The 14,104-nt window shown below is 38.4% G+C and overlaps 1 protein-coding gene across 5 annotated transcripts in view; it reads right to left on the bottom strand.

Annotated features, from left to right (window-relative positions):
* Positions 1-640: 640 nt before the first annotated feature.
* LOC122539857 (V-type proton ATPase 116 kDa subunit a 1) overlaps positions 641-14,104 on the bottom strand; it is a 66,992-nt gene continuing 53,528 nt past the window's right edge. For all 5 annotated transcript variants that reach the window (XM_043674980.2, XM_043674981.2, XM_087977828.1 and 2 more), the window contains one exon: positions 641-3,175. In XM_043674980.2, coding sequence (XP_043530915.1) covers positions 3,082-3,175 — 94 coding nt within the window. In that variant the 3' untranslated portion in view covers positions 641-3,081. The remainder of the gene's footprint in view (positions 3,176-14,104) is intronic.

The following is a 14,104-nucleotide window of genomic DNA, read 5'->3' as shown; positions in this document are numbered from 1 at the left end:
ATATCACAAAATATATAAAGGCTACCTTTAACACAGTCTTCACAAATGTGTACGACATACTGCATGTAGCAATGTTGAACTTGGTGTGCTCTAATAAACAATTTACAAAAGGGACCCGTCATTCAGCACTTCCAGATCTGATTGTTTTAATATCATTTATAGCCACATGTCTATTTCTTTCCCCCAACATCAGTGTAATTTTTAACAAGTTCGATTTGCATAGTTTGATTTTTTTTAATGCTAGATATATGATGATTCCAAAATAGGACAACTGAATAACAAGGGAAAAACATCTGTTTCTATGGATTCTAGTCAATTATTAAATTCTCCACAACTTTTTACTTCCTGACTGTTCTCTTTTAAGGTGGCCCTAGTACAATTAGCTAAAAGATGATAAATTACAAAGAACAATGAACATCTTTACTTGCCTCATCTATAATTAGATGTCTTACATTTATCACCAAGAGTCACCTATTTAGTTATTACATTGCCATCAAGCAAGTTCATATACTATTGACATAAAAACAAAATCACTTGTTCAACAATGGAATAGCAGAAAGTCAGGCGACCAAAAAGGACAAGTTGCAAGTAAATACTAAACGACTAAAAAAAAGTCAGAAATTAATTCAATGGTCATGAGCATTTTTACATTCCACTATGTTTTTATTCTATGTTCAAATATACATTGACTTTATGCACAAGCTTCAACAGATTGGAATAATTCCTAAATAATCACAATAAGGTGACTAAAGAACTTTCAGCTTCAGTTGGGCACACATTCACTAACTGTAAACAGTCAAAACATGTAAACAAGAAATCACAACAGCAAACAAATATCAACAGACCTGGAGGATTCATTAGTTGTGGCTCAGCCATTATGAAAGTACATACACAAAATTAACGTGACATTTTAAAGTTGGAATTTAATGCTTGCACGATGTTTGAAACATTGATAGTTTGGTGTCAGGGGTCCAGGTTGGTTGAAGGACAGGGTAATCAACAAGATAGTCATTCCTTTTCACCCAGAACAGAATATATTGAAAAGTACAAAGGTTGACTTCTCCTGACAAAAAGCACTATATACACAAGCATAACTACAATATTATTTAATGCTGTTTCTATCCCTTCCTCCACACCATAATGACATGGAACATGATCATTGTGCAACAGGTCAAAGCAGTCCCATAAGCATACACTACTAGTTTTAATCAATGGACTTCTTGATCCATTGTATGAAGGAGTATATCAGACACTAGAGTAGCATCTAATTCTAAAAGCAAATATTGCAGCAGAGCAAGAAAGTGAAAGAGATTATAGTCGTCTAAATGTTTCAAGATATGCAAATATTTTGAGTGCAAATCATTTGATTAAAATAATGAGGACACATAGCTTTAATTTGGCCATGGAATTTTGTACACAACATAAAGAGAAATACCATGCAAGTTACAATGGCAATACAATTACTGGAACATATTCAACAACTATATCATCCCAATACCAATTTCAATACATAAAGTAAATGCCAAAGACAAAGGTACAGGGAGAAACTTGTATTAACATTCAGTTAAATTAACAGTCACGACAACAATGCAAATTATGATCCAAATAGAAAGACAAATCTGGATTCACTGACCATTAAGGTTTAAGAAGGGTTATTTCATTTACAAAATCTTGAAATTTTAATTGAACTAATTATCTATTAAGAAGATTGATCATCAACAATACAGAATTCAAACCAAAAACGGTGTCGAGAGACCTGTAAGAGGAACTGGCAGGGAAATAATGTTATTTTAATCTGCTAAAAATAACATTCAAATATAAATTAAAAACAGCTGCTGTATTGGACATGTCAGATTTATATCTGAAGAGTCTTAAACCTGTATGACTCTTAACCAAAGTAGTCCATTAATTTGGTCATTCCAAAAATATGAAATTTAACATTGGGTGCTACAATTTCACAAAAATAACCCAAGGACCAACGAAAGCCAATAATCATGAGAGATCTATTCAATTGATGCATAAAACTGCTCCATTTTTTTTCTAGATGCAGCCGAGTTAATCATTTTAGAAATCAAAGGCATACCATTTACAGAACCTTGAATTGGATATGCTATGTTCAACATGTTCAAGAATCCAATGCGTGCAATAATAAAAATAAAATCAGTATGAAGATTTCAACTTGATATTTTCTTGGAAATCTGGAGATACAAAGTTCAAATTGATTAATATTTCCAACTGAATCAGAGGGGAGGAAAAAAAACCAAAACAAATAAGTGAAACTGCACAGCAACCAGAACAATTCTCCTCCTGATACAATGTTGCTGAAGTGTTTTAGGAGTCATTTTAGAATTTCTTTACATTGCAAGATGATTAACTCTGGTTGCTAAAGGTGGGCATCATGAGCACAGTTCCAGAAAAGCCTTCCTCTGAAGTTTAGCAACAAGTCACTTTGTCGTCAAATTAATACATTTCCATACATTGTTGTGCTTTGCACACCAAACCTTCACCCTGATAGTGGCCACAGATGGTAATGCCTCCTACAATGAATCATAAGTTACACATCATAGTGTTTTTAATATTTGGTGGCCAAGAATACATTCCAAATGCTGTATTCTAATGCCCACCTATCTTTTCCCTGAAGTACATCTTGCCCTTCACTTCCCACAAAGTTAAATAAATAAATCTGTAGCTAGTTACAAGTCTTATCCCACATTGTATAGAATTACTAGGAGGTATAATACTGCAATACTGTCAGATTAGTCCCAGCCTTTCCAAGACACAAAAAGTGAACAGCTTATCTATATAAATGTGTTTACCAAAGTACAATTACACTGCAAGAAATCATTAAGTGAACATTGAGTGGGACAAATTCAGTTCAATGCAATAGTCACACTTCATAACTGCATTGATTCACACAAGGAAAACATTTGGTTTCAGTGCATGCAGAAAAGTAACAACAACGTCAGCTACAAGATTGCATTAGGATACAAAGGGCATAAATTACATGATCTAAATGCACATCACAAACCATACATTTACAAACCACAAGCAGACATCTTGAAACGTAATACACCTTCGGTTCTACTCTTCAAACTTTCCTTCAAGTATGCTTTCAAAGGAGAAGGGAACAAATTTGTAACCAGAACCAGAGTAGAATTTATTTTGGAACTCAACCCTGTGAAATCAAAAACATATTGGTTAATTATCTATAGATGGTAGTATTATGGCTGAAAAAAAAAATCAATTTATAATCACAATTAGGCACACACTGCTTTACCAATATACTGTGCTGGGTTAGAGTGGTGTTGGAAAAGCACAGCAGGTCAGGCAGCATCGATTTTCCTGCTCCTCGGATGCTGCCTGACCTGCTGTGCTTTTCCAGCACTACTCTAACCTCGACTCTGGTTCCAGCATCTGCAGTCCTCACTTTTGCCCAATATGCTGTGCTGTCCATGTAGCACAACATAGACCATGACTTCAAATACAACAGTGACTATAGTTGTTCTGTGGGAGATCCAATATGCAAATTTAAAAGGACAATCTCAAATTCCAGCTGATGCCTCAGTTGAAACAGCAGTGGAGTATCAGGTGAGTAAGGTAAACTATTAGACACAATGTAATTTAGAGGTAACGGAACAGCAGAGCTGTTGTACAATTACCCAGCAAAGTGATCTCACACACTACCCTTAATTAACAGGTGGCCAAGGACAAACCAGGGATTTATGTCCAATTTCTCCGACTATGAATAGTTTGCTTTAGATTTGGGGGCCTGAACTGATTTCAATAACCAGTTTAGAGACCAGCTGGTGAAAAACAGGTTTTATTTTTGTTAATATTTCAATTACTGCATAAAAATGAAAACTATATATTTTCTGGAAAATTGACTATGTCCAAATGCACACTATAACGGACACAAAGGCTATTGTGGGGGAATATTTGGCACATCCAGAATTGTCAGCTTTTCTATATCCTTTTGTAAATGTTTATCTAAAATAGAACATTAGTGAAAAACTGAGAATTGAACCTGACCTACAGGCTGAAGTGCTAACAAACAACATTGGTGGCTTGTGGTAAGTTCAATTTTGTTTTTGGAGTTCTACCACTTCTCAAACACCATCTCTAGAGAACTCTAAAATATATTTGATCTCAAAAGTATGGTGTCATACACCATTGTTGAAAGAACATTGATATCACATTTACAGGATATTTAAAAAAAGCAAGATAACATTAATAAAAGTACAATCTGTTCCACAAAACAATTTTACTGATGAATCAGCAGGAAGGGATGCAAATCCTGTAAATATTCTTCCAATGAAAGATAATCCTCAGCAAAATGAATGAAAATTACAATACAGCAGTTTTCCTTCAAAAACAAATCTTTTGCAAGTATCAAGGCACAAACTAAATTAACCTAGGTCACACTCCCTTACCATGTAATTCAGATTATTTTTATCTAAATTAATTTCTACATAGATCACATTCTCTCATCCCCCCAGACACAAACACAGCAAGAATGAGTATCACTTTAATTATGTCACCACAAGACAAAGATCATCCCATAGACCTTTCCTGGACTTTATCTGGACAAGACATGGCTGCACTAAGATATGCTTTCGGTCCATTTGATTCAAGCATTTTTCCAATATCCAGTCACTGTAATTTCTACAAAATTCCTGCAATTATGCAATAAAATCAACCCAGATTTTAGGAAAAGGTTTGATCTCAAATAGTTTGTTTACATTTTTTAAACAAACAGTTATTCCAAAAAGGAACTGACAGCACTGTTTTGAAGTATCAAACAGAAGACGCACTTTAGGCTTCACAGTAACTAAACTTTCAGAAGTGCAGGTAAAATAATGCTTCTTTGAGATTGCCAATTCTGAATACACAGATATTTTACAATGGAGTAGATAAACACCAAAATTAAAAATAAATCCCAATTACTGTAAAAATATCAACATGATTAAATTTAAAAATATTTTGGACAGTTCTTACGAATAATGCTTTATCATTCATTACAAAGAACTTTTCCAATATGCACAAATGCACAAGATTTGCAAATTGACTGATAGTACAACAGGAAAAAAATCAAGAAACATGGTGGCACATTAGGACAGCAAGATGTTTTTTCACTTGTGTTAGTCTACTGCAATGACTGATATATTAAAAACTTTCTGACAACCGAAAGGATTTAGAACTCCAAGATCAGTTCCCAGTTGACTGCATACACTGTGAGAAGTTTCTTCAAGGTAAAGTAACATTTGGCAGAGAAGAAAAAGCCTAAATACGCTTGCAAATACACTATAGTATCCTAAATTGAAACTTCTAGTCATTAGGATTTTCAAAAATAGAAACTTCCCCTTCACAAGGATTCTTCAAATTGCTCAGCAACAAGAGTTCATAAAAGTGAGTTTATAAATTTAGAGCAATATCTTTTGAATTACGTTTCCGCACAAATATTTAAAAAATAAACTCAACTTTATCCTTAAGACGAGGGGGGAAAGTAATCAACACAAACATATGTTGGTAACTTCAGTGGAAACCAAATATGTAACCACTGAGAAACAGGAACGAAATATCACAATGGACTACTATCGTACACAAAAGTATACCAACCACTTGCCAAGAGAACAGTGTCGGTGAATGCATGTATTTTAATCTCAGGGATGAGATCAACTTGGGGAACATTTGAATAATTACTGCAAATCATCCTACGAATTAGTTTGCCAAACAATTTTGTTTACAAGAAAATTGCCTTAATCACATGGGAAAGGCTAAATAGTGTTGATTTAATACACAAGCCAATTTGCTATCATCTAGTTTTCAATTTCTGCAAACAGTTTGGATTGACGTCAAATGGCTTCAGGAATTTCACGCTTATACTTATTCAAAAAGTATGATACAATATTGTACACAAGGAAGAGAAAATCTCATACATATTGGGGGGTTTTGCGTTATTTTAGCAAAAAACTAATCTGTTTATAGATGTTGCATTTCTCTGGAAAGACATGAAGCATTCCAACACACTCTGGATTATTGGAAGCTTTATGGATATCCAGTTGGCCTAATAACATACCCATCTTTTCTAAAAGCTACATATGATGAAATCTGCTCACCAGCCAAAACGTGTATGAATGCACAGCACTGTACAGGCCATGAATCAAGTGTGCTGCCAAGATAGGTCAATTCCTACTAACTGTCCACAATGTTCAATCATACTTTTCTCAAAAGGATAGTTTTGATGCAAAACACGTTTAGTACTTTAACTAGTACACTTAGCTCTAGAATGTTTGCTCTCACTTGAAAGTAAGTGTACATTAAAATTATTCTGAAATGCTACCTACTCAAAAAGTGAATTTATAAAACATCTTGTACATCCAATGAATTAATGTTTTTTTCTAAAATAGGGCAAATAGTAAGTAGACAGTTTGTGCGAAGATTTGTAGCTTGGGTGCTCGTTGTTGTGGTTCTGTTCGCCGAGCTGGAAGTTTTTGTTGCAAACGTTTCGTCCCCTGGCTAGGCGACATCATCAGTGCTTGAGAGCCTCCTGCGAAGCGCTTCTTTGATGTTTCCTCCGGTGTTTATAGTGGTCTGTCCCTGCAGCTTCCGGTTGTCAGTTTCAGCTGTCCGCTGTAGTGGTTGGTATATTGGGTCCAGGTCGATGTGTTTGTTGATGGAGTTTGTGGATGAATGCCATGCCTCTAGGAATTCCCTGGCTGTTCTCTGTCTGGCTTGCCCTATGATAGTAGTGTTGTCCCAGCCAAAAACGGATACCCGCGCAACTTCATCAACAGATGCCTAAGAGAAAGACCACGGAACGAGGACATACTACAACCAAAAGGACTAGCCACACTACCATACATCAGGAGCATCTCAGAACTGACAGCCAGACTACTGCGACCCCTAGGACTCATAACGGCACACAAACCAACAGTCACGCTCAGACAACAACTCACCAGAACGAAGGACCCGATACCCAACATGAGCAAGACGAATGTAGTGTAGGACTGCACTAATCACTATATAGGACAAACAGGAAGACAGCTAACAATCCGCATACATGAACATCAACTAGCCACGAAACGACACGACCAGCTATCCTTAGTAGCCACACACACAGACAACAAACAACATGAATTCGACTGGGACAACACTACTATCATAGGGCAAGCCAGACAGAGAACAGCCAGGGAATTCCTAGAGGCATGGCATTCATCCACAAACTCCATCAACAAACACATCGACCTGGACCCAATATACCAACCACTACAGCGGACAGCTGAAACTGACAACCGGAAGCGGCAGGGACAGACCACTATAAACACCGGAGGAAACATCAAAGAAGCGCTTCGCAGGAGGCTCCCACGCACTGATGATGTCGCCTAGCCAGGGGATGAAACGTTTGCAACAAAAACTTCCAGCTCGGCGAACAGAACCACAACAGTAAGTAGACAAAAATAATAGTTAGCGAGTTTTGAGAAGATTTGTAGCTCAGGTTGAGGCTCTGGATGTAGGTTTGCTCATTGAGCTGGAAGCTTCATTTTTAGATGTTTTGTCACCATACTAGGTAACATCAGTTAGCCTCCGACTTCATCCTGAGACTCACTGATGATGTTAACTAGTATGGGGTCGAAACATCTGAAAATGAACTTTCCAGCTCAGCCAGCACACCTACATCCAAAAATAATCAATTTGCATATAGCCCGTTAGCTTAAAACATGAGACATTCTATTACATTTAACAATTCAGCACACTGGTACTGAAATGGCAGTCAAGATTTTGTACCTAAGTCCTGAGTTTTCCAGTTAACACTGACCCAATATACCCCCTACATATTGTAGGTATGTAAGCCTATTAAAAAAGGAAGCAAGATCATAACAGAAAAGGAATTGATAGCCTTGCTAAATGAATACCCTCAGTTATTAAGAATGTTGCATGAAAACAAAATCAGTGGTAGAACAGGAGCTAGGTCAAAGGGAGAAACTTATATTAAGTCTTCCAGGAGAGAAAATAAATGGTCTCAGAAAATAGTGCTACTGGAGATAGACAAATCTCCAGGATATAATGGTTTCTATCCACCTGACTGAAATAAACAGGAGAGAATATACTTTAGATGGATCATGGCTATTCCAACCACCAAAATGCAAGGGTGCAGCAAAATTAAATCATTTTGAAATGTTTACTGAAATTTTATGAACAAATAAAACTCTATCAACGTATCTTATGACTGTTCAGCATTGTTCAGTGCAAAAGGTCACCAGTTAAAAGCTCACTGTAATAAGGCAAAAAATTAACAGAAAATGAAATTTTAAGTTATGCTGTACCTTTAGTTAACTATAGAAATCACAGTGCAGAAAATAAACAAATTAATCTGGAGTCTTCTATTTTACATATGGAAAATGCAATGGGGTCAGCTGATGTGGCCTCAGTTGTATCATTAATCCACAAGGTTAGTGTTCAATTTGGAAGCCAGAGAATTGGGAGTATAGTCTGTTCCAAAATGCTGAAGCAAATAGGGGGCAATAGTAAAATAGCCCAGAAGACAGAACTGAGAAAATTAATGAAACAATATATCAGACTAAAATAAGTTAAAATTTAAATGCAATGGGAACACTACAATGGTATCTGACATTTCAGCTTTTTTTAAACATTTAGTCAGTGAATGTTTCTTTGACCATGAGGACAGGCATAATTCAAAAGGTCAGCACAGTGGCTCAGCGGTTAATTCTGCTGCCTCACAACGTCAGGGGACCTGGGTTCAATTTTACCCTCGGGCAACTGTCTGTGTGGAGTTTGCACGTTCTCCCTGTGTTTGTTTGAGTTTCCGCTGGGTGTGCCAGTTTCCTCCCACAGTCCAAAGGCGTGCAGGTGGATTGGCCATGCTGAATTGCCTCATAGTGTTCAAGGATATGTAGGATAGGTGCCTTGGCCGTTGTTGTCGCATGGGGGTGGGGGAGGTGGGGTGGTGAATGGGTTTGGGTGGGATGTTCTTCGGAGAGTCAGTGTGGACTTGTTGGAGCGAATGGCCTGTTTCCATACTGTAGGGATTCTAATTCTAATGTAGATCATGCCACGGATCAGTTTAAAAGGGCGATTCTCTATCATTCTTAACATTCTTGTAGCATTTTTATTGCTTGCTACCAATGGATACTGTCAATCATTAGTTTCAGAGAGAATTAGCACAGATTTTAACTGCTTCAACTAGATTGAACTGAGGCATTGAAGCAGCAAACAAAACCTATGAGAACAGCTAAACACACTTCATGGAATGAGTTACCTGAATAATCACCAGTGACATCAAAGACAATTACTGTAATTACAGAATACTTCCAAAAATAATATTGCAACTAAAATGCTCTATCCACAAGACTATCTAGGCTTTGAAAATGTGCCCTACGATATACTCAACTCAGGTTATAGTCTAAAATAACTGAGCTCAACTATCGCTTCCAACAGTACATTTGTTGTTGAGAGGTTTAAAATACAAACACTATTTTAAAGCTTGGCAAATCATACTGGAAGTCTAGTCTCTATTTTGTAACCTTTTTCTTGCAATTAGATACTGATAACGGAATACTTTTTGGCCATGCTCGGTGGCACTACTGGGATTTAAGTGCTTCTTACCAAGACTATGACATCATATTACACTAATTAAATCTAATTATCCAGCTTCATTTACATTGCTCCCATTTCAAACTAGTTTATTTACTGCTTTAAAATGCATCGGCACTGCTTATTTTAAATAGCTAGCTGTCAACACTTTCTGCAGCATGCAACTCCAGAAAGGGTAACAAAATATTTTGTTCCAGTTAAGTTAGGAAAGCATTCAGAATGGTCTGGAGTTTGCAGTAGCAATGATGATCAACAGTCCATATAGAGAGGGAACTTGAGGAAAACCATTTTCACTCAGAGACTGTTACGATTCTGAAATATACTGCTTGAGAGGGTAGTTGAGGCTGGTAAGCTCACAACCTTTCAAAAAAGGTACTAGGATGAGCATTTGAAGCGTCATGATATTCAAAGCTATGGACCTAGTGCTGGGAAGTGGGACTAGTGTAGATTTAGTTTATTTTTGGCAGTGCAGACATGATGGACTGAAACACCTCTTCTGTACTGTATAATTTTATGAGAAGGTGTAGCCAATTTCAGGAGTCCAAGCATTGGTAGTTCAAGAGATCCAGAAGTTGCTGTCTGAGAGAGGGATTTCTCACTTCCCCCAGGATGCATTGTCAAGTTTCCCCAAATCTGCAAACAAACAGAAAGCACTGAACTAACTGAAATTATATGTGGATAGCTTTGTTCAGAAAACTGTTGAAATAACTGTACTGTTTGACCTGGTTTTGACTGGATTAACACACAAGTTCCTCAGAAAGAACAGCCTCAGTAGCTTTGTAAAATTAGGTTTTCTATTGGAGAAATTTAAAATTCTGCACTTTGAAAAATATTCAGTCCAAACTAATAAGTATTGTTTTACAAAACTTCAGCCTCATCTTCACTTGTAATTTAGAATTACAGCTCTGAAATTTCATTAAGCAAAAAATTCAGTTCATTTTGCATCATGGCTTTCCATCAGAGAGAATATTTCAATGTGATTGGCTATTTAACTTGCCTGAATACAAGATTGCTGCTGGTTGGGTGTGGGTACCTCAGACTGGCACCAGATTAAGTGTACATCAAAACCTCTATGTCTCACAATCATTAGAACATAATAGCGCAGTATAGGCCCTTCAGCCCTTGATGTTGCGCCAACCTGTGAAAATAATCTGATGCCCATCTAACCTACACCATTCCATTATTATCCATATGTATGTCCAATACCCATTAAATGCCCTTAATGTCAGCAAATCTAAAACTGTTGCAGGCAGGCTGTTCCACGCCCCTACTACGGAGTGAAGAAACTACCCCTAATCAATCCTAAATCTATCACACCTCAATTTAAAGCTATGTCCCCTCACGTTTGCCTTCACCATCTGAGGAATAAGCCTTTCACTGTCCACTCTATCTAATCCTCTGATTACCTTAAACATCTCAATTAAGTCATCTCACAAACTTCTTCTCTCCAACGAAAACGATTCCCTCAGCCTTCCCTCATAAGACCTTCCTTTCATGCCAGGCAACATCCTAGTATATCTCCTCTGGACCCTTTCCAAAGCTTTTACATCCTTCCTATAATGCGGTCACCAGAACTGTATGCAATACTCCAAGTGCAGTCATACCAGAGTCTTGTACAGCTGCCGCATGACCTCATGACTCCGAAATTCAATCCCTCTACTAATAAAAGCTAACACACCTTATGCCTTCTTAACAGCCCTATCAATCTGGGTGGCAACTTTCAGGGATTTATACACCAGGACATCAATGTCTCTCTGTTCATCTACACTGCCAAGAATTTTACTGCATTCTGTTACTTCTTCCGAAGTGAAATACCTCACGTTTCCCATTAAACTCCATGTGCCACTTCTCAGCCCAGCTCTACATCTTACCTCTATAACCCACAACATCCTTCGGCACTATCTACAACTCTACCTTAGCGTCATCCGCAAATTTACTAACCCATCCTTCTACGCCCACATCCAGATCATTCATAAAAATGACAAAAAGCAATGGCCCCAAAACAGATCCTTGCGGCACACTACTGGTAACTGAGCTCCAGGATGAACATTTCCCATCCGCCACCACCCTCTGTCTTCTTTCAGCTAGTCAATTTCTAATCCAAACCGTTAAATCACCTTCAATCCTGAATCTCCGTATTCTATGCAATAGCCTACACCATGCGTGGAACCTTATCAAACGCCTTACTGATTCTTAGAACAGCTGGTGCTGGAGCCTACCAGGGAGAAGGCAATCTGGATCTGGTATTGTGCAACGAACCAGAATTGATCAGGGACCTCGAAGTGAAGGAGCCATTGGGAAGTAGTGACCATAATACAATAAGCTTCAATCTGCAACTTGAGAGGGAACAAATCGGAAGTGACAATATTTCAGTTGAATAAAGGGAACTATGGAGCTATGAGGGAGGAGCTGGCCAAACTTCAATGGTGCAATACCTTAGCAGGGATGACAGTGGAGGAACAATGGCAGATATTTCTGTGTATAATGCAGAAGATGCAGGATCAGTTCATTCCTAAAAGGAAGAAAGATCCTAGGAGGAGGCATGGGTGGCCGTGGCTGACAAGGGAAGTTAAGAAACAAAGTTAAAAGAGAAAACGTATAACATAGCAAAGATAAGTGGGAAAATGGAGGACTGGGAAGCTTTTAAAGAACAACAGAGGATTACTAAGAAGGAAATACGCAGAGGAAAAATGAGATACGAAGATAAACTGGCCAAAAATATAAAGAAGGATAGTAAAATTTTTTTAGGTATGTGAAAGGCAAAAAAATGGTTAAGACTAAAATTGGGCCCTTGAAGACAGAAACAGGGGGATATATTACGGGGAACAAAGAAATGGCAGAAGAATTGAATTGGTACTTCAGATCTGTGTTCACTGGGGAAGACACAAGCAATCTCCCTGAGGTATCAGTGGCTGAAGGACCTGAACTGAAGGGAATTTATATTTGCTAGGAATTGGTGTTGGAGAGACTGTTAGGTCTGAAGTTGATAAGTCCCCGGGGCCTGATGGTCTACATCCCAGGGTACTGAAGGAGGTGGCTCGAGAAATCGTGGATGCATTGGTGATTAATCTCCAGAGTTCGATAGATTCGGGATCAGTTCCTGCAGATGGGAGGGTGGCTAATGTTGCACTACTTTCTAAGAAAGGTGGGAGAGAGAAAACAGGAAATTATAGACTAGTTAGTCTGACTGCAGTGGTGGGAAAGATGCTGGAGTCTATTATAAAGGATGAAATTACGACACATCTGGATTGTACTAACAGGATAGGTCAGAGTCAGCATGGATTTATGAAGGGGAAATCATGCTTGACTAATCTTCTGGAATTTTTTGAGGATGTAATTCTGAAGATGGACGAGGGAGATCCAGTAGATGTAGTGTACCTGGACTTTCAGACAGCTTTTGATAAAGTCCCACGTAGGAGGTTAGTGAGCAAAATTAGGGCGCATGGTATTGGAGGCAAAGTACTAACTTGGATTGAAAGTTGGTTGGCTGACAGGAAACAGTAGTGATAAACGGCTCCATTTTGGAATGGCAGGCAGTGACCAATGGGGTACCACAGGGATCAGTGCTGGGACCACAGCTTTTTACAACATATATTAATGATATAGACGATGGTATTAGTAATAACATTAGCAAATTTGCTGATGATACTAAGCTGGGTCGCAGGATGAAATGTGAGGAGATTACAGGGTGACCTGGACAGGTTAGGTGAGTGGTCAGATGCATGACAGATGCAGTTTAATGTGGATAAATGTATGGTTATCCACTTTGGTGGCAAGAACAGGAAGGCAGATTACTACCTAAATGGAATCAATTTAGGTAAAGGGGCAATACAAAGAGATCTGGGTGTTCTTGTACACCAGTCAATGAAGGTAAGCATGCAGATACAGCAGGTAGTCTAGAAGGCTAATAGCATGCTGGCCTTCATAACAAGAGGGATTGAGTATAGAAGCAAAGAGGTTCTTCTGCAGCTGTACAGGGCCCTGGTGAGATCACACCTGGAGTATTGTGTGCAGTTCTGGTCTCCAAATTTGAGGAAAGACATTCTGGCTATTGAGGGAGTGCAGCGTAGGTTCACGAGGTCAATTCCTGGAATGGCGGGACTACCTTACGCTGAAAGACTGGAGCGACTGGGCTTGTATACCCTTGAGTTTAGAAGACTGAGAGGGGATCTGATTGAGACATAAGATTATTAAAGGATTGGACTCTCTGGAGGCAGGAAACATGTTTCCGCTGATGGGAGGGTGCCGAACCAGAGGACACAGCTTAAAAATACGGGGTAGACCATTTAGGACAGAGATGAGGAGAAACTTCTTCATCCAGAGAGTGGTGGCTGTGTGGAATGCTCTGCCCCAGAGGGCAGTGGAGGCCCAGTCTCTGGATTCATTTCTGTCGACAATGATGACATAAAGATCTAAGCTAAACGCTTTGACAAAGGGTCAGTTAGACTCGAAAGGTCAACTCTTTTCCCTCCTTACAGATGCTGCCAGACCT

This window comes from Chiloscyllium plagiosum, unplaced genomic scaffold (assembly GCF_037043375.1).
Source record: "Chiloscyllium plagiosum isolate Xiang-an unplaced genomic scaffold, Cpla_swu_hap1 HiC_scaffold_32, whole genome shotgun sequence".
NCBI lineage: Eukaryota > Metazoa > Chordata > Chondrichthyes > Orectolobiformes > Hemiscylliidae > Chiloscyllium > Chiloscyllium plagiosum.
This window is presented reverse-complemented; position numbering and strand designations above follow the sequence as displayed.